The sequence below is a fragment of the Myxocyprinus asiaticus genome, chromosome 48 (assembly GCF_019703515.2).
Source record: "Myxocyprinus asiaticus isolate MX2 ecotype Aquarium Trade chromosome 48, UBuf_Myxa_2, whole genome shotgun sequence".
Classification (NCBI taxonomy): Eukaryota; Metazoa; Chordata; class Actinopteri; order Cypriniformes; family Catostomidae; genus Myxocyprinus; species Myxocyprinus asiaticus.
In genome coordinates, this window is record NC_059391.1 from 28,241,285 (window position 1) to 28,268,234 (window position 26,950).

At 37.1% G+C, this 26,950-nt stretch overlaps 1 protein-coding gene and 1 long non-coding RNA gene across 3 annotated transcripts in view; one reads left to right on the top strand and one right to left on the bottom strand.

The window, feature by feature from the left end:
* Positions 1-265: 265 nt before the first annotated feature.
* The window catches only part of LOC127437141 (uncharacterized), a 33,515-nt gene continuing 6,830 nt past the window's right edge, over positions 266-26,950 (bottom strand). The window contains exons 2-3 of the long non-coding RNA XR_007896530.1: positions 1,452-1,575; positions 266-929 (exon numbers count right to left, since the gene is read on the bottom strand). This is a non-coding gene — a long non-coding RNA (uncharacterized LOC127437141). The remainder of the gene's footprint in view (positions 930-1,451; positions 1,576-26,950) is intronic.
* LOC127437122 (protein Wnt-7b-like) overlaps positions 8,816-26,950 on the top strand; it is a 59,568-nt gene continuing 41,433 nt past the window's right edge. The window contains exons 1-2 of one of the 2 annotated variants that reach the window (XM_051691823.1): positions 8,816-9,328; positions 23,691-23,917. In XM_051691823.1, the coding sequence (XP_051547783.1) occupies positions 8,922-9,328; positions 23,691-23,917 (634 nt within the window). In that variant the 5' untranslated portion in view covers positions 8,816-8,921. Of the gene's footprint in view, positions 9,329-12,599; positions 12,881-23,690; positions 23,918-26,950 lie in introns of those variants that run through there. The other variant, XM_051691824.1, reaches the window with a different exon arrangement.

Here is a 26,950-nt window from a genome sequence, read left to right on the forward strand (position 1 = left end):
TATATAGGCATATCTTATTTTGGATCTGATTCAATGCACCATGCTCACCGAACCAAAACTATATTCCAATTCACAGGGTAACTACGGAGTGTCCACTGCTCCCAATACACTACCTTTAAAAATCCATCACTGCTCCATCACGGCCTGGCCACACTCTCCTCATCGTCACACTCCTCTCCCGCCCGATTCATGCCGGGGCACCACCGGTCTGACTAACTAATCCCCCCCCCCCCCCCACCCCATCTCTGGGAGAGACGCTGCACTTCCGGCTGTTCTGTCAGCCAGTGGTCCACCCCGCCTCCTGTGAACCTGGGGGAGAGACGAGGGGAGGCGTGGGGAGAGGGAAAGGGTGAGCGGAGACACACAGAGAGAGAGAGAGAGAGAGAAGAACTTGCTCGCTGGCTCCCTGACGCGCTGTCGACTGGTCCTCAACTGCTTCTCCATCCTCTGGCGGACGCCAGCTCGCTCCTCCCCCGGCAGATGGCAGCGAGTCCTCCAGCCCCTGGCGGATGGAACCGCTCCTCCCCTTCTCGGCAACGATCCTCTGGCTCTCGGCGGCCGGCAGCGACCCTTCCATCCCCAGGTAGACAGCCGCGGCTGCTCCCCTGGCGGATGGCAGCGGCGAGGACTCAGCGACAGCACATCCCTTCTCCCTCTCGTGTTTCAGCACCACTGTAACAGTTAAAGGACAGGCAAGGAGGAGGCGGGAACCGGCTGAACAGTAAACATAAACTTTAATGATATAAATAAACTAAAAACAACATAAAACATAAGGACACAGACACACATACAATGCGGCCACTTGCATCTTTCTCTCTCCAACCGGCATCTCCGGCTGCCCCTTATCTCGCTCTACCGCTGATCAGCTGATTCAGCGCCGGCCGTGCTCCATCATGGCCCGGCCACGCCCTCCTCCTCGTCACAGGTGTCTAAATAATTGAATTCATTAAAATCTTAATCAAATGAAAATAAAAATAAATTTTCAGCATAATTGTTCAACATGATATTAATTTTATCAAATGAAGTGCTTTTATACAGTGATTATTAAACCGCAAAAGGCTGCTATTTAATTAAATAAATATGTAGTCTGTATGTGCCACGCGCTACAAAGTGAATGATCGCTCTGCTCGCTGTCATCTGCTACAAATTGTATTGCAAATGCAAATGCTCATGATGCTGTTTTCTATGTATGAGCAACCAGCCTCAGCACAACACCGGCTTTACGCATTCACAAGTGCTCACATTTGAAGCGCACAGCACATGCAAACTACATATTTATCTCTTTAAATCGCAGCCTTTGCGGTTTAATAATCATACCTGGACATAACATGATTTTAATTTTTGTGCTGAATGTTTATGGAATGACATTCGTACGTCACTATTGGAGCATTGTTATAAGCACAAGTATATGAGCGCTGTAAGAGAAAAAAGGGTAAAGTTCAAAGTTGTACCTTTTCACTTCTCTGACCACAGTATTGTTTTAATCGATATATCTGAGTTGCCTTTGACTAGATGCTAACAATCCTGTCACAGAGTTGTAAATGGATAGACATTCTGGTCTGTCCTTGAGGTTGCCTAAAAAGAAAAAAAAAGCATAGTTGGCTAAGGCTCCTGATGCAAAGTCAGCCTTTACATAGCAGATCACATTTTTGAAGGTTTTAACATGAGGGGAACACAATTCCTTATTGACTTCTATCGGATCCTTATCCAAGCACTCAAAATGTGGCATTCGGGCTTTGAAGACCAGTGCCACAACCTCAGAAAAACTGCTTTTCATTTAGAAGACATGTCCCAGCATCCAAATTCACCATAATCATGCTAAAAACACAAGCAAGTCTGTGGATTACGCATATACTCTTGCCCCGAGAGTCCTGGATTGAAAACGGTCATGAGTCGGCATTCATTAGCGATACTAAGTTGTGCTTGACTGGAAGAAAGTTCCGGATTTATGTCTGTCCAGGACTGTGGCCATTTTTATGTTGTGTAAATTAGCGACTCTAGGTAAAGGTCATGTAAATGGTCTAATTTGAGGTCGGCCATGTCTGACTAAACGTTTTTCTATTACAGTAGCTTTGATTTCAAAGAGTTTCACAGTACTACAATAACCTACAAAAACTACATTAGCATTTTTTCAAAAAGTGAATGTCACTACTATATGGTTGTGCTTGGCCATGTGAATCTCACTACCACAATGCTAGGGTGAATGTGTGGATGGTTGCTAGGGCATTTGTTGGATGTTGCTAGGGTGTTCGAAGGTGGTTGCCAGGGATTTGCTATGCAGTCATAAAAGTTTCTGCTAGGGTGTCCTGAGTTGTTGCCAGGGCATTACTATACAGTGGCTAAGGTTTCTTTGTAATTCTTTGTGTGTTGCTATTCAGTGTCTAGGGTGTTCTGGGTGGTTGCTAGGGTGTTCGAAGGTGGTTGCCAGGGAATTGCTATCAATTTGCTACATTTTCAGCTAGGGTGTCCTGAGTGGTTGTCAGGATATTGCTATACAGTAGCTAAGGTTTCTTTGCGATTTTAATGTGTTGCTATTCAGTGTTTAGGGTGTTCTGGGTGGTTGCTTGTGCATTTGTTTATGGTTGCTAGGGCATTGCTATGCAGTTGGTAAAGTTTCTGCTATGGTGTCCTGAGTGGTTGCCAGGGCATTGCTATGTAGTGGCTAAGCCTTCTTTATGGTTAGCATGTTGCTACGCAGTTTTTAGGGTGTCCTGCGTGGTTTCCAGGATGATGCTATTCAGTTGAGTGTTCCTTATTGTATTGCTATGCAGTTACTAGCGTGTTCTGGTTGGCTGCTAGGGCATTTGTAGGTGGTTGCTACGGTGTCCTGGGTGGTTGATAGGGTGTTTGTAGGTGGTTGGTAGAGTGTTCGAGGTGGTTTCCAGGGTGTTGCTTTGCAGTTGCTATAGGTTTCATAGTAGTTCTTAGTGCATTGCTATGCAGTAGATACAGAAGGATGTTCAGGGTGGTTACTGAGGCGTTTCTTGTTGATTATTGAGATATATTAGGTGGTTGCTCAGTGGTTACTAACTTAAAGTGGTTACTTAAGTCAAAAGAGCCCAACAAAGTTTAATACTTTGTGTTAGGGATTTTAACAAAACACTTACATTAAGTATGAGCAATATTAATAGTGATGCTTGCCTTTGCAAGTAGGTGAAAAAAATAGGTGACAATTTTGTATCCATTAAATTATTTCCACAATCCAAATTTGACAAGAGGATATGAAAAGGTAGAAGGCCTCAAACATTTCACGTGCTGATTTGTACAGATGCTTGTATAACATAAACGTTTGTGAAAACTTTGTAAGTAACTGCACGCACCCTGAGGCACTCCATGGGCTTGTGTAGGAGGCCTTTGTGGTCTCGAACCATAGACTACGAAAAACTGAGTTTGAATGTACATGTGGCAGACCCAGATACCGTTCTTCGGTTTGGCACGCTGGACAACTCTATTTCCCTGGCAGTGAGAGGGGCTTCCAGCTGAATCAATTCCTACACAAACACGGGCATACCCACTGGCTTCTTCTATTTAACCATTGGTCAAGAGTACTTCATAATATTTAAAGAGACAGGCAGCATATCTTCAACAACCCAACCAAATCGAGAACGGTTGGGTTACTATTTCTACCACCAGGGCCATATTAATGGGCTCTGGGGCTTAACGTTTCGCTGGGCCTCTGTCAGCTGGGGGGCGAGGGATGGGTCGTTCGCACTCAATCACCATGGATTTAACCGTTGCACACCTTCTCTGTGTTTACATCAGCGTCTCCCGCTGAACGTGTGTTCATGCGAGCCGAGAACGTCGACGGGACAATGCGGTGGAGGGGCTACTAAGAATTAAACCACTTATGTATTTATATATATTTGAACATTTTGCAATATACTTTAAATATACAGATTTTATACTTATTAATCAACAACTTAAAATCAACAGTTTTATATTTTTCTATTATTTTTAATTTGATTATGTCTGTCACAATGCTTCATGGGATTGTAATCCATTCCCTTATTAAGGAAGTACACATTCTTGTACCCTTGTCTTTTTGTCCGATATTCAAATACTTTTTTTGTTGTTGCTTCAAATCAAAGTTTGTAATGTTGTAATTCACCCCAGAGTTGCTTGATTTGGTACATGGCTTAAAACTTAGAACTTGGGAAAAATACTTCCAGAACCAAGACCGCTGAAAAGTTGGTTAGGGTTGACTAAGTATCTTCAATTTATATGTATTTGTATCTATTTTTTCAGTATATATATATTTTCATCTTTCATTATAAGAAATCTTCTAGTTTTGATTGAATGAATGAATTAACTATTGGGTCTACAATAAGCTAAGCTAAACATTGCTGTTTAATACATTATGGAGAAGCCATTTGTGCAAATTCGACCTGCATGCCTGTTTGTATTTATATGACATCATCCTTTGTCTTTTTTGAAGTCCTCTTGGAAATGCATTTCATCTGAATAAAGCACAAAACTGTCTGCACGCACACAAACATGTGGGACATGCTTTTCATGTGGCGTGAAAATATACCGACGCATACTGTCCTGACAATTGGATACCATAAAACCAGCAGACTGGTAGTCCTTTAAACATTTTAGCAAACCTAAATCAAAAAATTAAGCTCACGGTGACAAACAAGACCACCGTTTTATAGGGACACTTCAAATACGGCCATGCCGCAACAATCGCCACATGTGCTACTTTATATTGAGGTTCAATCTATCAAGCACCCATCTGGTGTAATAGTGAGCTTGTTTTGAAGTGAGCTCTTAGAAACTGTAAAAGAAGTGATGTCTATGAACAAAGCATTCCTGTGGTTTGTTGGTTTCTCTATGTCAACAAAAATGAACCATCTTTACAGACATACTAATTCCATTAACAGGAAGTTGCTCTTGAATCATTACTTCATTTTAAGTGTGTGTCCAATTTTGTGCCCGCCACGTTTACATTCGTTACAAAATCCCTGATCAAGGCCGTGTTTCTCATAGGAAGCAGTGAGATTAAATGGAAAGCCAACTGAGACTTCTGCTTAAAAGGAATTTTCCGGGTTCAGTACAAGTTAAACCCAATTGACAGCATTTGTGGCATGTTGATAACCACAACAAAATTATTTCAAATCGTCCTGCATTTGCTTTAAAAACAAAAGCAAAAGTTGAGGTTACAGTGAGGGACTTGGGAAAATCAATGGGGCCAATTTTTAGAGGGTTTAAAAGGCAGAAATGGGAAGCTTTTAATTTTATAAAAGCACTTACGTTAATTATGCTGTTAAAACTTGTGTATTATTTGAGCTGAAGTTGTTCAATTCATAATTTTTATGGTCATTTTATGGTTTACAATGTAACACGCATGTTACAACATGTTAACACGCATATTATTTATGTCTTGTGACTATACTTTTGAAACAGTGAGTATTTTAACGTTTACAGATTGGCCTCATTGACTTCCACTGTAAGTGCCTCACTGTAACCTCACTTTTTTTAAGAAAAGGAGGGATGAGTCTAAATAAATTTTTTGTGGTAATCAACATTATTCCAAAAATACTGTCGATTGAGCTTAATTTGTATTGAATCCAGAACATTCTTTTAAATCAGATTGTTCTCATGAGAAAAACAACCCTGTAAACTGTATAATATTGACATATTGACAGCATCTAACTTTAGAGATGTACAGATGTAGTAAGTATTAGATTCATGGAATAAATAGGTTAAATTTATTGTATTTATAATAAATTCGATACAATAATTACATGTTTAATGCCATGACTTTTATTTAACACAACTGACACATTAACCGGATTCATTCAGTTCTGTGTGATTTCTGGTGCCGTATTCAACTAATTTAAAAGGATTCCATCACTTTATCCAAGGCTAAACTTTAAAATGTTAAAATTAATAAAAATTCTGTAATCGTTTAATCATTACGTAATCATTAGGTGTTCAAGTGCAAAACACTGGAACCCTATTGTAATGGTAGGGTTTCACTTTTATTATTATTATTATTCTCAGCTAAAACTGATCGTGGAGCTCAAACCATAAGGTCTATAGACGTGAAATTTGGTGGAATGGTAGTACTATTGCCCGCTACTCGGGCACAAGGACTCGTCCCGATTGATCAATCGGGGGCGCTACAATGCACAGAACAAGTAAATCACACTTTTTTTGGCCATATCTCCTGAACTGTATGTCACACACCTAATTGCTTTAATTGACAAAAATGTCCACATCAAAAAACTGCCATAATAGTATTATATATTAATATTATTTTCCACTTTCAATGAGTTAATTTTTTTAACCAGCATCAGTCCTGATCATAACTACCAAATATTCATTCATTTTCAGGATTTTAACCCTTTAAATGCCAGTTTGTTTACATAATGCCATTGTTGTTTTTTACACACACACACACAAATTTCTCAATACACACATACAAAACACACTGTGACATCCATACCAACACACACACACACAATTTTAGCTGCATCATTTATTTAATTGTCCTGCAGTGCTCTATAATACAGCAAACAGAAAATAGGGAAAAAGCTTGTATTTGCTCCATAGGCTAAACATGAGAAAAATGGCACCATCTGGTGGAAAATATTAAAAATGTAAATTTTGAAGCCAGGGCTCTGGAATGAAAGCATAATATCATAGAATTCATGAATTTATGCTTTAATGGCACTGGGATCAAATATTGTTTTAATGGATTTCAATGGGGACATTTTTGTCCTGAAGGTCCTGAGTGTAACTATTATGTGTACACAGTGTATTATAGATGTATTATTGGAACTGAGGTTGAAATATCAAGATTCCCCCCAAAATACACACCTTTGGCTAAATTTATGCCGTTGGCATTAACACAGCCAAAATGATTGAAAAAATGAAATGAAAAGACAAAAATGTCCCGAAGGTCACACAAGGGTTAAGATTTTGTGAAACATGTAATTATGTACTGTAAATATATTTATGATAAATTCGAGAATATCTCGAATGGTGTCATTTTAGATGCTGTCAATACATCCATATTGTATGTTTCAGCATCTTATCCAAGTGTACATTTAAACGTTACATACAAATAACTACAAATAACTGCTGATTTATGCAATGACATTTTTTGTTTCAACATCCTAAAACTTTATGTCCATTTCCAGATTGAAATTACATTTTCAGTTCCAGATGTTCAATATGGCCTGTAGGTTTAGTTTAGTTTTATGCCTGTTTATTAATAAGGACTGACCAGATCAAGTTTTTTTTTTTTTTTTTTTTTCAGACTGATTGTATATTGCATAACAGTCATTTTGTTTGAATTATGATTTCAAACGAAGCTCTGTATGGCAAAAAAATAAAAAAATAAAAAATAAAAAAATACTATGCATTACTTGGATTACAGTAGTTTTAGACTAAATCATAAATCTATAACTTGTTGTTAACTCTTAATTCTATTGTTGGTTATCATGAGTTGTAGGCATACCGTATGGTATTATTAACCTAAGACAAGCACTGCCACCTGTACAGCACACACACAGTACCACCTAAAACCAGTTTGCACACGTGGAATAGTATATTTCTTGTGTTGCCATGGCAGTGTTATTCTACTCAGAATGCTGAGTGTTGAATCTAAGCTTTACAGTATTAGCTGTTCAGAATATGCTTATTAAATATACTCCATATAATCCAGTGGAATCATCTGCGTAATCATGGGTGGTTGCAGTCAGGGATGCTTTTCGCCACAAGAGGGAGTGTTTTTTTTTTTTTTTTATTTCTGATTGCTTAAGCATAAGGTCTATTTCTGACCTGCAGAGAAAACTAAATGTGGGTAGTTGACAAATAAAATGGACCTTTGGGTTAAATGGGTTATATACAGTATTTATATGGGTGAAGGTGTATATTTTATGTGCTGTAACTGCTTACCATTTCTATTTCAATTGTTATTTATTTATTTATTATTTTGTTTACCATTTTAAATGACCTTTTAGCTTTTGCGCAGTTCACTTTCAGGAATGTTCCAGGTGCGATACAAGTTAAGCTCACCCGACAGCATTTGTGACATAATGTTGATTAATACAAAATAATAAGTAAAAAAAAAAAAAAAAAAAAGGAAAAATCACGGTTACAGTAAGGCATTTGCAATGCAAGTAAATGGGGCTAGAAAATAAACATTTAAAAACACACTAAGTATAGCCACAGGAATTTAACATTAAATGTGTTAACATGATTTTAGTGCCTCACTAAAGTGCCTCAATGTAACTTCAATTTTTGCTTTTTTTTAAATAAACGAGGGACGAGTTGAAATTATTTTTGTGGTAATCAAAAATCTGAAATAAAGTACAAATATTCCATATAGTCCCTCCATTAATATGGGACCCATTTGCTCTCTATTTAATATAACTGATGATGCCTACAACAAACGATTGAGATAATAAAGATATCTCAAATGGGATTATATGTGCAAATGCACAGTGCATTGACTGATATACAGTACCATAAAAACATCTGATATACCATGTTTGCACCCACTAAACTTGTGACATGCAGAAGCTTTATGGTGGAACGTTGAATGTAGAGAAAGGCAAACATGCAAGCAAGGACTTGGCTTCAACTTATGTAAGAATCTTCCCTCTTAGCCCTCCCCTTGTAGCCCAATTTATGAAATATCAACCATGAGACGTGTATGCATGTAATGATCACTTGGTTGCTCGATTGTGCAACAGGCTTACAGCTAATTTCATTATGAAAAGGGAGGGCAGATCATTCATGCCTTTCATTTGCAGTCTTTGCAGTGCAAGCACGTGTGCCATGTCTGTAAAATACTCTCATCTGTAAGTGTAAAACCGAGGGGGCGTGGATAAGGGCTTGTGTTACCTGGCCTAGACTTTCACCTGCAAAGAAATGGAAAGAATTTCACAAACCAGCAGCAGTAGTGCATGAGCTCTAGAACTGAAAACCATCGGCATTCCACCAGAGAGAGAGAAGAAGGCGGAACTTTATACTCACAACAGGTTCACCTGAAAACAGTCGACTTGCTCCTCCTTGAAAACACAGGGTTTGTAAGCCTCAATCTTCAAAACCTTTTGCTTTTAAACCCGAGAACGAGACGGCAAAGCATCCTTCGGTTGCATCTGAATGCTGACTATGGCTCTAAGGTTTCTGAAAAGCACGTTGGAGAAGACACGTTGGAGAAACAGACACGGCGTGTTTACCTGCACAGGTGGGACGGAGTGGCCGATGTGAGGTGGGATTTTCTTCACCGAATGGACATCATGATCAGACCCCTACGACTGTGGATTTTTAACGTCCTCCTGTGTTTCGGCATCATATATTCCAGACTTGGGTGAGGTCTACAACATAACACTTGATTTTTTTTGTTCTGGAAGTTTATCTGTCTGCATCTGGGTAGTTCCTTTTGGGGAACTGACATGGTATATGTCATCTAAATCTTTTTAAACAGCATTTTGGAATATTTGTACTCCTAAAAATGCATTTGTCACACTGCAGGACCATTTAAAGGAATATTCTGGGTTTAATACAAGTTAGCTTTTTTAAAAAAAACAAAAGGACGATTCGAAATGCATTTTTGTGGTGATTAACATTATGCCGAATATGCTGTCGATTGAGCTGAACTTGAATTAAACCCGGATTATTCCTTTAAATGATTTAATTCTTTAAAGAAAGCATGACCAATTACAGGACCTAAAATCTACTTTTTTGCCTTATACATTAATATAAATATTTAACGAAACTCCTGAAATCTAGAATCTCAAAATGTTGCATTTCTCGCATAAAAATTTCAGAGGAATAACTTGAGTGTGCAGACATTATTTATTTATTTTTGCACATTTGTTGTGTTGTATCCTGCCCCTGTACCCAACTTCCAACTTTTTCCATTGCATTCGTCGATGCCCTATGATTGCATTGCATTTATTGCAATTATAAATGCATGCAATTGTTCAGTGTATAATGAAAGAGACAGATCTGTGTACCTGCTTCACTGAATAACAGCTTTCGCATGTTTCAAACATGAGTTTAATGTCTTCATTTAGTCTTTACGACTGCTTTCCAATGCAATTTTGTTCTAGTTAACTAGTTTAAAAGATGACCCACACTGCTGTTTTTGGCTCTCTCGTTCACCTCTCTGTACCCTCAGTAATAACAGCACGCCGAGTTGTATTTCCACATTCCTTAACCCGCCAGCTTTGCAAGACCTCACCTGAATTCTTCACGAATTTGTTCGTATTCCCTGTCATCTAGTCAGTCCATTTTTTATGCAATATATTTCACTCCGTACTCTGGTTTATTTCAAATTTATGCTTTCATGCTTTATATTTGACAAAGGCACAGACTTTTGAGAAGTTATACTCTAAAATATGCAAGTTTGCAATATGCACTTTATAAAATCAGTACATCATATCTAGATCTACACATGCCCTGTTGCATGCATGAACAGATCGTAGTTTAATCATCCTTTTGAAGCTGATATCTATTCATGCCACTGTATGTTTAGCAAATATACAGTATATAGAAAAAACACAACACTAGTCACTTTTTTTCTCTCGTTTTGGGACTCTTGCTATCTCATTTATCATTCTGCCAAAGCCCTAATATCAATCTTGCAATCTTCAGACACTTAAGATGGCTCAAAAGACCTCATATGACAAATAGCATGCTTGGAGATCTCTAGATAACGTAGGGTCCCGTTAGGTCAAACCTGATTTCCTCAGCCTCAGGATACCTGTCACTATACCCCCTTTACCTTCTTTCTCAATGATGACATACAGCACATGCTGGTACAAGCACTGCATTTCACTCAGTGCATTAATAAAGTTGGCCAACAAATGTATGGGTTATCCTTACTTTGTTTATATCAACTATAAAAAGGTTCCTTAATGGTTCTTTAACTACTGTATATTAATAGTCGAATCTGGAGCAACCTCTGCCTAAAGAACTGTTTTTGCTGAAAGGCTTCTTTTTATTGGGGTTCTTTACACCTGCACTTTGAAAACATGGTTTTTAAGGAAGCTAAAAAGCACATAATGTGGCGCTTGTAGAATATATATATATATATATATATATATATATATCAGAATCAGAATGAGCTTTATTGCCAAGTGTTCTCACGTACACAAGGAATTTTTTTAGGTGACTGGAGAAACAAGTGCACACAGAACATTACAGTGAGACACAGAATATAAAACAAGAGTATAAATAGACATACAAATAATTGGACATATAACATAGAATGGCGTATGTACATTTGCAAGTGTTAATGTATGTGCAAGGTAGGGGTATGTACAGTTATTGAATTAAATATGTGAATTTACATATGTACATGAGGTATGTATTTACATTATTGCACTATGGGGGAGTCCTGAGGCAGTTTAATCGTTCATGTGGAAAATGGCCCGAGGGTAAAAACTGTTCTTGTGCCTGGATGTCCTGGCGCTCAGTGCTCTGTAGCGCCGGCCAGAGGGAAACAGTTCAAAAAGGGGATGGGCAGGGTGTGTGGGGTCCAGAGTGATTCTAACTTCATGTTTCCTCTCTTAGGGGGGGCCAGTTGCGGCATCCTCCACCGTATTCTCCCCGTCGACGTTCTCAGCGTGCATTAAAACTCATTCAGCGGGAGATGCTGATGTAAACACAGAGAAGGTGTGCAATGGTTAAATCTGTCCGTGTAGCCCCCCGCTCTGATGGCTGACAGAGGCCCAGCGAAACGTAAAGCCCCGGGGCCCCGGAGCACCTTAATACGGCCCTGTATATATATATATATATATATAACACCCTGAAAAGTGTCTTGTCGACATTATATAGGCTAGGTTAAAAGATGTTTTAGCAACAACAAAAGTCTGAATATAAGTTCGTAAGGGCATGTATTTTCACCTGATGTTAAATACATGCTTGTACTGTAAATAAAACTGGCTTTTGCTGCAGAGGTAACCATGGCAACAGACCACCGAGCGCTTTCTGTTACAAATATTCAATATGCGAATTATACAATGATTTTGAGGGATGGGCTTTCTGTATGTGCGATCTGCTGACCTTCTTTGTCTATGTTAAAAAATTAAAAAAATTAAAAAATCGCGTTCGCCTTCGTGTAACCATAGCAACAGCAGACCGCTCCAGTGCTTTCCCACATAAACAACACAAAATACAAATAATACTGTCATCATTGTCACTTTATCGTCGATTAGCACATCCAGTTTTAGAAATTAGAACTTAAATATGACGTTCAGCTAGCGATTGGTTAACTTTGGGAGGCGCGAAAGACAATGTTGTTTGCGAGACGAACCTTTAACAGATCGCGCGCCAAAAAAAAAAGTCCTTTTAAAGAGTCATAAATTGTCAAACACTGCTAAAAGAAAAAAAAAAAGTAAATAATCAGTTGAATAATAAAACAGGCTTAAGATTGACCTTCAAAACTAGTTCTTTTATAAGCTAAACTCGTCCGTCAATTCGCTCCCGCGGGCACAGACGGTCTGTCATGTGGCCCCTGGTGGCCCCTATATCCTGGTGTGCACCAAAAGTGGGCGGATGGTGGTGTGGTGGTGCCGTCCTCTGCCCAATGGCAGCCCCGAGTCTCCGGAGAGAGGAGAGAGCCACTTCTCTTTCCATCCCCAAATCCATCAAGCCGCTCCGACCACACCGACTAAAAGAACTGCGCGATGACACACCGCGTCTCCAGAGCGCACACACGCGTCTGGGAGTTACGCGCCGCGTAAAAGAAGCTCACGGACGTGCAACGGGACCTAAACGCGTATCTTTCTCTCAGTCCGTCAGAAAAGCGCCCGTTCGCTCCACATGTCACCATGATACTCTTCTCATCGCGTAGCGTGCTGCTGTCTGTGTATTATCCGCAGATCTTCCTCATCCTCACGAGCGGGAGCTACCTGTAAGTTTCCAAATCCGTGAGACTCATTTTAGGCACTGTTTCTTATGATCACAAATTTTTATTTTTATTTTTATTTTGTAAAAATGTAGATACATTCATTGTGCTTATGTATGAATATCTTTACAACAACCTAATTGTAATTATTATATTTGCAATGGATAAGTTGGAGTGTAAAGTGGAGGAAAACTAGCCAACAAGTGTCCCGCATGCATGGGAACTCCTTAATACTGTTTAAAAAGCATCCCAGGATGCATTCCTAAAATCCTTAGGTGTGCATTCCTTTTGGAATTTCTGTCATAATTTGGAACCAGTCCATTGAAAAGAGGGAATTCACTTTTATCCGCACTCTGCTTGTATTGCTACTGGACACATCATGGAAATCACAGCTACAGGGGTTTTAACATTTCCACTGAATGCTTTTTAAAGTGTTTCCTATTGGGAAAGTTGGGAAGTTTTGCTGTGTGTGATGTTGGAATGCTTTAAGAAAATTCCTGTTTGGATTCTTTAGGATTGGTTGCAAATTATGCTAAAAAAAAAAAAACTTAAAAGAAGCTCACATATAAGATTGTTTTTGGTCGCTACATAACTCCTATAGTTAATTTGTGTTATTTTCTAGCTTTAAAGACTTGTATTCAAAAATGTGGTAAATAGTCATTATTGAGAATGGGAAAGTGTGTCCAAACTTTTGACTGATCGCCTACATGGATTAAAGTCTTATTAAAGGAAATTATGCATTTGTTCTGCAAATATTGAATGCATTTTACTGGATACATTTAATGCACAATCTGAACTCTGTAAATATGATCTAGAATACTGAAGTTTTATGAATGTAGTCATACTGATATTGTGAATGGGACGTTAAGAAACCTTCATTTGTTGTGCACGTTGTTGTTTGGATCATACGCGAGATTCATTTGATTCTTGTAATTAGATGTCATTAGATGATCTGATCCAGTGTTAGAGGCTTTTGGACAATTTAAAGGCTGAAATGTCCATAAAGCTACAGCCCTGTTAAAAATGTTTTGTCAGATGATTTAAAAATGTGCTTCGTATGGTAACATCTAAGTGGACTGTCATATTAAATCATAGTTTTGACTTGAATTAAACCAAAGTCAACCAGACTATTAGGTTACACCAATGGAAGTGATTTTTTAGGGTCAGGCCAAATAAAAATAGCTCTTCACATGTTTTTATTTGTGTTATTATTATTTATAGTGGCATAGAGGATCTTTCATTGTAAATCTGTAAAAAGTGTTCTGTGTTAAAGCTGAATGGAAGAGAATTTCATTTGGCCACTGAGTGGCAGAGAAGTTCAGTTAGACTCTTATAAACAGTTTGTGTGTTAAATCATGGGTTGCAGTACTTTGGTTTTACACCGGTAATTCCTTTCAACCTTTCCACCTGTTCTAAACACAATTACATGCAAAAAAGATTTTGCATGTAATTGTAATTAATTATGTGTCTTCTAAAACAAAAAATATAGGGGAGACCAGGGCTAGTCACCACTTTATAAACCTACTATATACATGTTTGCAAAATTATTTTTTATGTTTCCTGGTGAAATGAACACTAAAGGCGCTGCAGCGAAAACGACTTTAATTCACTTGCACACAAATCACGAGTAAAACTGCAGATTATCAGTTCATAAACACTTACTTTATTTCTGAAAGTCAATTTATAGACGCACACCTTAAAGTGTTGAATACAAAACGCTATTGAACATTCCCACCATTATTGACCAGGTTTAAAGATGCAGTTTATTTAACACACACTGACCCAATAACAGAACATGGGGTAAGTTGTCACAATGGAACCTGCCTTTAAGCAGCCTGTTATAGGATTTACAGCAAAATGTTAACAGTAAAATAATTATGCAACAGTTAAAAATGATGTATATCATAGAATATCAGAAGTTTATTACATATAACAAATAAATAAACAATGACAGAGTTATATATATATAAATATATATATAGCCTGTTATAGTATATTTATTTGTTTGATCTGTAAAGCACTTTGGGTCAACTTCTGTTGTTTTTAAATGTGCTCTATATATAAAGGTTGACTTGACTTGTTTATGAACTGATAATGTGCAGTTTTACTTGTGATTTGTGTGCAAGTGAATAAAAGTAGTTGTCATTGCAGCGCCATTAGTGTTCATTTCACCAGGAATCCAAAGCGATATGTACAATGAGCCAAGAAAAAAATAATTTAGCAAACATGTATATAGTAGGTTTATAGAGTGACAACTAGCCCTGGTCTCCCCTATATTTTTTGTTTTAGAAGACACATAATTTATTACAATTACATGCAAAAATCATGTAACAAAATGCACCATACAAATTCTTGCCAGTGTTAAGAACAGGTGGATCAGTTGAAATGAATTACCAGTGTAAAACCAAACTGCAATTTACCCCAACCTGAAATTTATGAAAAGATACCCTTGTCCTGAGAGAATGGTTAAAATCTACCTTATTACTGTTGCATAGCTGACGCTTGTCTGAATGTATGCCAAGGTGGTTTTATTGTGTTCACTTGTTTACCCCACAGCTAACAACATTACAATATTGGAATTTTAGTTTGGAAGACATGCAATTATTCTAATTTAATACATGAAAAGAACATACAAAAGCACTGCTCGAGAAAACACACATTTGTGTAAGTGGACTTTTGTCTGGAAACCTTATAGTGAATAAAATATTGTCCTTGTGACAACTTGCCCCAGCCGTCCACAGGAGCACCACAAAATGCACACACTTAAAGCAAGGTTCAATACAAGTGTAGCTCAATCGACAGCATTTGTGGCGTGATGTTGATTACCACAAAAAATAATTTCGACTCGCCCCTCCTCCTCCTCTTTATAAAAAGCAGAAATGGAGGTTCCAGTGAGGCACTTACAATGGAAGTCAATGGGGTCAATTTTTGGAGGGTTTAAAGGCAGAAATGTGAAGTTTATAATTTTATAAAAGCACTTACATTAATTCTTCTGTTAAAACTTGCGTATTATTTGAGCTGTAAAGTTCTTCATTTGTACGGTCGTTTTAGGGTTTACGGAGATACGTCGTCATGGCAACAAAGTTGTAAAACTGGCAATAACTTTACACAGATGCGGTAAGTGATTTCATCACACTAAAATCATATTTACACACATATTGTTTATGCCTTGTGTCTATACTTTTGAATACATTTACAGATTGACCCCATTGACTTCCATTGTAAGTGTCTCACTGGAACACAAATTTGTGGTTTTTTTTTTAAAGAAAAGGAGGGACGAGTCAAAATAATAATTTTTTTTCTGGTCAACATTATGCCACAAATGCTGTCGACTGAGCTCAACTTGTATTGAACCTGGAATATTCCATTAAGTACATGTAGTTCATTAGTAATACTCATTATTCATATAAATAAACCATAGTATATTGTACACTGTAATATAAAGTGTGACCATTTGTATTTGCATCCTATCCAAAGTGAACTTGAATCAAAGTAAACACACCAAAGTGCAACACCTTTGACTGACAGTGACAAATTTAGGATCTAAACTAGTCTTAAAATAATTTCCCTAATAATTTCTCTAAAAACCCTTGTTGCGTCTCTTCGTTAAATGACCTCCAGACCAAGTTCTTAATTTGGCAGTTAGATACCCCGAGCTCAGCTTTTAAAATAGATGTGGGTTTTTGTTGCCGTTTAAGTGGGAAAGACTATGTTTAGCGTTGGTTTGCACATCACAAACGACACCATTTGGTTTTACATTTTAAACCATCTTTTGTTGAATTAAAGTCTTTTAAATGGAGTATAAAAAGGAAGGACGTGGTTTATTCTTCATATATATGGACATGTTTGAGTGGAATAAAGTGAAGGTCATTTTACGTGATGAAGAATTAAGGAAATCTTCCTCATTTGGACAATTCTTGGTTTGCAAATCTGTTGTTTTTCCCATTTGAACTGTTATTTAGAAGGAAAGTTTGGTTTGTAACACTGAAATGCAGTGGTTGTAACCCATATTTAGAATAGTGGCTGATTAATATGCAATCTTTAAGTTTTATATTAGGTCCCCCTCCCAATTTCCTCAAATATATCATTAAAAAAATGAAATTTGACGCTTGTTAAAGCCAGAGACAGAGCAGCATCATTTGTAGTGCAAAGTTAAACCATATTAAAATGCTTTTTCGAACAAAAGCCTCAAAATAGCAATATAAATATTTAACCACTGACACTCTTTGTTCATTTTAAACAATGATAAACTAGTTATTTTTATGAAGCATATCAATTCAATAACCCATATTTAAAAGACAAACACAAATAAGATCTCTTAATATCTCTATTGTTTCTTCTACAGACAGCAACTAGATTAAATAGAGCAAATTGAGACATTTGCGTAAGTCGTCTACTTCCCAGATGTTTCTCCTGAGAAAAAGAGCCCAGTAATCTCACATGCGTCTCCTCTAGAGTTACAAAAGAGATCTCAATAATGTCTCAAACTGTGCTCAGATTTGCCAAGATACCGAAGCCAAAGGGCTCAATATGAACTCAAATATTTCTCATCAAATGCTTCCAGGAGCAAATGACCTGATCTGTGCTATCCACATTGATTTTATATACTCGTATGTCAATAGTTGTGTCATTTGTGTATATTTTTATTTCTTACCACGAACTGAATGCGAAAAAATAGTTCAAACAAGTAAATGAAAGATTTGAAAACTCCAGTAAGTCTCCTGAGTAAAGTGCAACATCTGAGCAATTTTATAAAGAGATCTAGTCTCAATAAAAGCACGTTTACAGGTAAAAATGGGTCCATAAAAGCCACATTTCCTCTTATTTTCGTCAAGCTCCTGGTGCCAGTTCGGCCATGTTGGTAGTTTGGAGTTTGTTTTAGCAGGATTTGTTTTAAGAATGGACCGGGTGATGCTTGGAGCCAACATTTATTTTCTTGTGTTTAAAAGTAGAGTGCCTTTACCCATCCTGCGGATTATTTATTCCTCATTTACCAGGAAGTCCTACTCATGTTTGAAATCTTCGTTTCGGGACTGAACTGATTCGTCATATTTTATATGGACCACAATTAAACTTACATTTGGAGCTATAAGTGTACAGTTGCTGGGTGAAAATATGGTACATGTTTTACATTAGTTGCATTACCTGTGTGGTCAACTGTGTTGGAGCAGCTACTCTGAAAGTACTCATAACTTAAAGTAGTTAAACTACAGTCAAGCTACACTTTAAAGAAAGTTAGACATCAGTTCTGATTGCATAATTCACTAATATCACCTGAATTAGGTTGAGATTCCCTCATGAAAATTAGCCATTCTTTTACTACAGTAACCATAGTTTAACCTTGTATTAAAACCATGCTTGCTATTTTACTATAGTAAAACTAAGGGTAATTTTCGAAAGGATTAAACAAATAGCGTGACATTAAATTGAACATACATTATTATTAAAATACACCTAATAAAACTTGAAAACTTCCTATTTTATATAACTGAATTGAAATATAGTGATAAACAGTGAGAATTAACTAAATATTTATCTTCAAAAAAGAAGGCAAAGTCCCTTTAAATGATTGTTCCAGGTGCAGTACAGCTCAGTAGGTCCTTATAATGCAAGTGGATGGTGATCAGACCTTTGAAGCTCCAAAAATCACAGACAGTCGGCATAAACGTCATCGACAGGACTCATTAAATTAATGTTTTCTAAAGTGACACGATTGCGTTTGGTGTGAAAAAGATCAATATTTAAGTACTTTTTTTTTTTACTATAAATCATGCTTCTAGTTAGAAGCAGTATGCATGTGTGATGTAATCGTGTTGGCATTTGAAACACATGAGAACTGGCGCACGTGCGACACAGCTGGAAGAGCAGTGCTGTTTACAAGTGAGTAGGAGGAACACTGTACAGAAGCTTTGTTAGTTTTGGTTTAGATCTGTATTGATCTGTTTCTTTACTCACAATGGTGCGTTTGTGTGCTTATCCTGGATGTCTCAACCATGTGGAGAACATGAGATTACGTCTGTATCATGGCAACGTGAATATGTCACGCGAGAGACCGCGTGAACTCAGTGCTCTCGTGAAGCTTACCGGAAGCATGATTTAGAGTTAAAAAGTACTTAAATATTGATCTTTTACACACCAAAAGTGGTCATGTCGCTTTAGAAGACATTAATTTAACCGCTGGAGTCGTATGGATGACGTTCATACTGACTGGCTGTCATTTTCGGAGCTTCAAATGTCTGATCACCATCCACTTGCATTTTAAGGACCTGCTGAGCTGAGACATTTTTCTATTTTTCTTCAAATGTGTTCTGCTGAAGAAAGAAAGTCATACACATCTGGGATATCATGAGGGTGAATTTTGGGTGAACTAATCCTTTAATATAGGGGAATCATTTATTTTAATTGGTTGATTTACATAAATGATCCTAAACGAACCGATACACTTAATGATTTGGATTTCGCTGCGCTACTCTCACACTACTGCTCTCTTTATTGCTCAGATGGAGTTCTCTGATGTCTCATTTAAAGGAATATTCCGGGTTCAATACAAGTGAAGCTCATTCGACAGCATTTGTAGCATAATGTTGATTATCACAAAAAAATTCTACTCGTCCCTTCTTTTCTTTAAAAAAAGCACAAATCTGTGTTCCAGTGAGACACTTACAATGGAAGTCAATGGGGACAATCCGTAAACGTTAAAATACTCGCCGTTTCAAAACGAAAGTCACAATTTGCATTAACATGATTTTAGTGTGAAAAAAATTGCTTTGTAAAGTTATAGACAATTTTACAACTTTGTTGCCATGATGACCGAACACTGTAAACCCTAAAACCCTAAAACAACTTTTAAAAAACAATTTAAACAACATTACAGCTCAAATAATACATGAGTTTTAACAGAAGAATTAATGTAAGTGCTTTTATAAAATTATAAGCATCACATTTCTGCCTTTAAACCCTCCAAAAATTGGCCCCATTGACTTCCATTGTAAGTGCCTCACTGTAATCTTGATTTTTGCTTTTTTTGGAAGAAAAGAAGGGACAAGTCGAAATAATTGTGGTAATCAACATTATGCCACAAATGCTGTCGATTGAGCTTAACATGAATTGAACGCAGAATACTCCTATTCCTTTATTACAGTATATTCCCAGAATATAAGTATCGAGTTAGTCTCTAAAATTTGTTAACAGGCACAAATCAGACTTCCATTGACACACAGATACAGTACTGAGATATAAAATTAATGTGCAAAGTATAGCTCAGATCATTTGTTCTCGGAAGAATTTGATGATAAATGTTTGAGTTCACACTGAGATCTTTTGTTTGCCAATTTTGGTATCTTGAGCAAATCTGAGGACTGTTTGAGACTTTGCGTTCTCGGCTGAAACTCTTGAGAAGACACTTTCCATTTAATGTCATTGCCGTCTATGAAAAACAATTGAGATATTGAGGAGATCTTATTTGTGATTTTTCTTTCCTACAGACCATTATTAACTTGCACTTTACAACACTATAACATGCTCCAAAGAATAGGGTCCATATTCAGCTTTTTTAACCAAAGCCTTCGCTTGTTTAACGAGAAACAACATAATTTGGTTCTTTACGACTGTGGATGAGCAAGACTGCCATAATAAGATGTTTTTAAAAGTCCAAATGAATAAAAAAAAGGCTGGAACATTTCAGTTGTTTCTAGAGAAGAGCATGTTCTGTAACACACAATCTGTGTAGGCATGAAAAAAACATTTGCAAGTGTTTCATATTTACACTACACAAGCAGCAAGATTGTCTTGGTCGTTTGTGCATGTATTTATGCACATATGTGAGATACATGTGAAACTGTCGGCCACATCTACACTAAGCCTTTTCAGTTTTATAATGTCAGCGTTTTTTCAAAGTATGCGGCTATGCAGAGCGTTTTCAAAAGGCTCCATTTTCGGTGGAGGTAAATGCTGTTCCAGTGTGAATGAGAGGCATAAACGTTGCGAAATCGATGCGTTTTCAAAATGAAAATGGATTAGGGATGTGGCCTAAGAATTTGGCCAAAATGAGGTCTCTATCTGCTGTTTAGGTAGGCAGCCCAATTGATTTCGGAACGGAGCCAGTGATTTGGCAGCAAAACATCAGTGTCCTGATGTCATTCCTCAAAAAGTCAGCTTTACCATCATGACTGCGGCTCACCTAATGCCCTAACACAAGGTTCGGCTTTTGGAAACACAGAGTTGTGCCTTTCTATTAAAGTGTGGCTGAGTGTTAGTTTGTCTTTGTTGAAGGTTTCAAATAAACATACACTTTTAGCTGCTAGCCCCTTGCAAACAGAAACAGTACCCTCGATTATATGCAGAAACAAGAGATGTTTCTTAAACACAGAGCAAGAGAGAGAGAGGTCTCCGTTGCACATGTGGTTTTGTATTTAAGAGTAATTCTTAAGCCTTTGTGGACATGGAAACACAACCAGACAAGAATCAAACCGGATCCGATTTCCAATTAATATTCTGCGTTTTGTCCCACACAGTTTCTTAAAGGGTATCCAGGAGTTGCAACTATTCTCCCCACGACACCAACCCCTGTGCCTTTTTTATGCTGATACACACATTGCCTGTTGTGACTCGCCTGCCCTGCGGTAGAGTCGTCCGTGGTCGGACGACGTCATTCTTCAAAGTTGGCATGCGTCTCCCCGCGCTTTTGCTGTCTCTGACATGTTTAAAAGACACATAACTGAGCGGGTTCAATGCTCGGAAACATAGAAGCCCTCTTGTTTAGCAGCGCGGGTTTGTACAAACACAGAGAGCCGAAAATACTCAGCGTGCATGTTAAAGGAATTGTCAAGTGCTGTATCAACACAGAAAGCCATATGATGAGAGATGTGTGCTTATATGACAGAGTTTGTGTGGTCACAGTTGCATGAAAATATGGCAAGACAACAAAAGCTACATGGAGCGTGCAAGATCTTTATTATCAGTAAGATCATTCGTGTCTGTTTTATTCTATCATGTTCAGTTATGTCGTTCTGTTGTATTCTACTTAATTATTATTAGTAATGTTATGGCCTATTCTATTCAGTTATGTTGGTCTGTTTAATGCAATTCAGTTGATTTCATTTTATTCTACTCTGCAGTTCGGTGTTGCTTGGTTCTGTCATACTATTTAAATCAACGCTTTTCTAATCTGTTCCTTTTGTTCTATTTAATTCACATTCTGTTTTGTTGTTCTGTTCCATTCTATTTATTCTCTTAGATTTAATTCTGTTCTGAATTTAATTCCTAGTGCTACTATATTCTAGACTACAGCTATGTGTTGGTTTGTTCTGTTTATACAATTCTATTATGTTCACATTCTATTCTGTTTTATTAATGTTCAATTAATGCACTGTATATTGTCCTGTAATATTGTATTTACCCTGTTTCAATTTATTCTGTTAATTCTATTCTATTCCATTATATCCAGCTATTCAGTTGTATTCCATTATTCTATTATACTTAATTCTAATCTATGCACATTCAATTATATTGTTCTATACTTTTCTGTTTTTTCTGTTGTGCTTTATTCTGTTCTATTTATACAATTCTATTATATTCATATTCTATTCTATTCCATTATACCCAGTTATTCTGTTATTTGTTATATTTTTCATTATTCCATTTTAATCATTTTCAATGTTATTGTTTTGTACTATTTCATTTATTCTGTTGTATTTGTTTCTGTTCATTCTATTTTTTCCAGTTATTCAATTCTATTCCATTATTTTCCATTATTCTATTCACATTAAATTACATTGTTCTGTACTATTCTATTTATTCTGTTGTATTTAATTCTGTTATGTTTATACAAATCTTTTATGTTCCCATTGTGTTCTATTCTATTTTATTCTATTCCATACTATTCTATTCTATATCAATATGTCCAGTTATTCTATTCTTTTCTTATATTCTATTCTATGCATGTTCAGTTATATTGTTTTGTACTATTAGATTTATTCTGTTGATTTTAATTCTATTCTATTCATTTTATTTCTATTTTATTTTATTCTATTCAATTATTTTCCTGTTATTCTATTTCATTCTATTCTATTTTATTTTATTCTATTCTTGTTCAGTTACATTGTTCTGTTTTATTCTATTTATTCTGTTGTATTCAAATCAGTTCTATATGTTGGTCTGTTCAGTTTATACAATTCTATTGTATTGTAATCATGTTCTATTCAGTTCTATCCTATTCCATTATGTCCAGCTATTCTATTCTAGTCCATTATTTTCTGTCATTCTATTCTATTCTATTCTATTCTATTCTATTCTATTCTATTCTATTCTATTCATGTTCAGTTATGTTGTTCTGTTTTATTCTGTTGTATTTAATTATGTTCCATACAATTTTACTCTAGTTATATGTCGGTCTATTCTATTTATACAATTCTATTATGTTCACGTACTATTCTATTCTTTTCTGATATTCTATTCTATTCTATTCTATTATCTGTAGTGGTCAGATCTTAGTAGCAGCAGTGACAATACTTGGAAGTAATCAAGTCTTTTCTGGGGGGCAGAAATGACACAATTCTGTCTCCATTTGCTCTCCATTTAATCTCATTGTTGTCTAGGAGAATCAGTTGAGATATTAAAAAAATCTCAGTGTTTGTCTTTCCTTTTGGTACTGTCATCATTAAAGTAATGACAGTAATTTACACACTTAAATGTTTACACACTTAAGTCATAAACCATTCGCCACACTCTGTAAAGTCAAGTCATGTTTATTTGATCATATCACATCAGTTTACAGAGTCAACTGTCTTTACTAGTTTGTTTCTTTTCTGTCTACCAGGGCTCTTTCCTCTGTGGTGGCCCTCGGTGCCAACATCATCTGCAATAAGATCCCCGGTCTTGCCCCCCGTCAGCGCGCCATCTGTCAGAGTCGACCTGACGCCATCATCGTGATTGGAGAGGGGGCACAACTGGGCATCAACGAATGCCAGTACCAGTTCCGATACGGCCGCTGGAACTGTTCAGCGCTGGGCGAACGCACAGTCTTTGGGCAAGAGCTGCGAGTAGGTCAGTCGTTGGCAAAATTCTTTGGCACAGTTGCTTTGTTTCAGGGGTAGTGATGTTGATATGTCTGGACAACATCCGGTTGCAGATGAAATAATCAAAGGTGGTAAATATGCCTATGAGTAGCAAATTTGTACAATGGCATTGGTAACCAAAATGTTGTCAGTATAAAGTTTAGTGCTGCCTTCAAGTGGTTTATTTGCATGAATGCCATGGTCTATTTTTTTTTTATTTAATTTTTTTTTTTTTATGACTACAGTTCTGAATGAACTCATCTAGAAACAGAGTTGTGCTACAGAAGATATGTGTCTCATGTAAATAGTGCTCTGATTACACAGGATTTAGACTTCTTACTGTGACAAAAGCACTGAATTCTTTTCAGAAATGGGCAGACGTAGTGATATGAAAGACAATTCTCTCTCTGTGCTGTGGGTGAACACAAACCAAACCCTGGTTACACACGACATGCCACACAGATCACGCTCTCACACACTTGACCCTCAGCGGATTGCAAAAGCATGTTTGTATTGGTGTTTTGATTGATGTAGCGTTGATTAACTAGTCTAAGTGATGGCCTGCTGTGTTTGCCGAATACAGCCCTGTTACTTTGATCACAAATTAACTGCACACATATGTTAACATGCTATCAGCTACAGTTTGCTGCAAAAACAATCTTGATATCATAGGCAATGTTTGTAGTTTACTAAAATGTTTTGAGTGGTTGTTAGTGTTTTGCTAGGATGTTCTGGGTGGTTGTTAGCATATTACTTTGCATTTGATAAGGTTTTCTGAGTAGTTTTTAGTGTGTGACTCTACAGTTCCTAAGCTGTTTTAAGTGGTCATTAGCATTTAACTCCACAGTTTCTGAGGCATTCTGAGTGATTGTTAGCATGTTACACTGCAGTTTCTGAGGCGTTCTGAGTGGTTGTTAGCATGTAACTGCAGTTTCTGATGCATTCTGAATGGTTGTTAGCATGTTAGTTTGCAGTTTCTTAAGTGTTTTGAGATGTTAGCATGTAACTGTAGTTTCTGAGGCGTTCTGAGTGGTTGTTAGCATGTTAGTTTACAGTTTCTGAGGCGTTCTGAGATATTGTTAGCATGTAACTGCAGTTTCTGAGGCATTCTGAGTGGTTGTTAGCATGTAACTGCAGTTTCTGATGCATTCTGAGTGGTTGTTAGCATGTTAGTTTGCAGTTTCTGAAGCGTTTTGAGATGTTAGCATGTAACTGCAGTTTCTGAGGCGTTCTGAGATATTGTTAGCATGTAACTGCAGTTTCTGAGGCATTCTGAGTGGTTGTTAGCATGTAACTGCAGTTTCTGATGCATTCTGAGTGGTTGTTAGCATGTTAGTTTGCAGTTTCTGAAGCGTTTTAAGATGTTAGCATGTAACTGCAGTTTCTGAGGCGTTCTGAGTGGTTGTTAGCATGTAACTGCAGTTTCTGAGGCATTCTGAGTGGTTGTTAGCATTTTAATGCCCAGGTATACTTCGTTTTTGCATGTTCCGGATCGCCTCGTGCCTGGTCGAATGCGTTGCCTTTGTGAGTATACTTATCTGACAGTGAACGAATAGCAACATGTTCGACACATGTGCACTACAACTGCTTTGTGACACTCTTTTAGGACAGTCAATGGCCAGCGCATGCGCAGATGACGCTATTTGCGTCACACATACTGTGAGCGAAGCACTCCGCAACGCACGCACCTGAAGTATACTTTGGCCTTTAGTCTGCAGTTTTTGAGGTGTTCTGAGTTGTTGTTAGCATATTACTGCAGTGATCGTTTTAAGTACGACATTTGATATTTCAGGTTTGGGGTTTTTTCAAATCCCTAACCCTAAATAAAAGCAATAGTAATAATGATGCTTAGGTTAGCAAATACTACTTAAAATGAAATTGTGATAACACTGACCATCTTATAGCAACACAAGTCCATTGCACAACAGTTCTATTCTCTCTATCTCTGGCTCTATCTTACTCTCTCCATCCTATTTATACAGTCAAAATGAGCTACAACTGGGCAAACATTTACATTTTCATGGCTTTTGTATGAAGTGGCATTCCTAAGTAGGTTGCAGGGTGTGCTGCTCTTTTGCGCTGTCATTTATACATTTCCTCTCATTTAAAAATGTTTTGTCGCTGTTAAAATGCGGTCAGGCTGCGACGTGAAACCAAGTACTCTGTAAACATTCATTCCTCTGGCTTTCACAAAAAACTTAACAGTTTGTATAAAATTTTACACTTCTGTGGTGAATCTTTAAACTTTGCTAACTGGTTTGTTTACTGTCATCCAAGTAATAAAAACAATAGTGAGGGATGAAATTGTCATTTTGACATGTTTGTGAACTTCTTTTAATGGATTTAGAAAAAGTATAATATTAGCTTGTTTTACATTGTAAATGTGTAATATCTAATGCCATTATTAAAGGAATAGTTCCCCCCAAAATTAAAATTCTGTCATCATGTTGTTCCAAACCTATATGACTATATTCACATCAAACACGTATATGCACAAACAAATCTATACGTAGCGCAATGAATGGAGCAGAATGCAGGTGCTTTGAGATGCGTTTTTAACTGTTTAAGTTCTTGACATTGTTTAAAAAACATGGTACTTTTAAATAAAACACATTTAGTGTTCCACAGAAGTCAATTTATACAGGTTTAAAACAACATGAGGGGTGAGTAAATAATGATGATTTTGGGTGAACTACTCCTTTTGAAAGCAAGTAAAATGGATATAGTATTGGAATCTATGTTGTATATTGACGTGGTTTTGGCTTGGTTTTTGCTATTGCTTGTTTGTGATGTGGAGCGTTTTTGCGATTAAAAGTTTTTGAAAGTTAGTTTTGTATGGTCTAGTGGTAAATCACATTAAAACCAAAGTTTAGGCTCTCCTCAGAAGCTAAATCTATTCCAGGAATATTTTAATCCATTCATAATGTACTGTATGAAACTCCTCATGCCCGGAGACTCCAGTATTGTAAATCTTCCAAATTGTAACCACTAACTTATTCCTGCTCGTAAGGACCCCGACTAC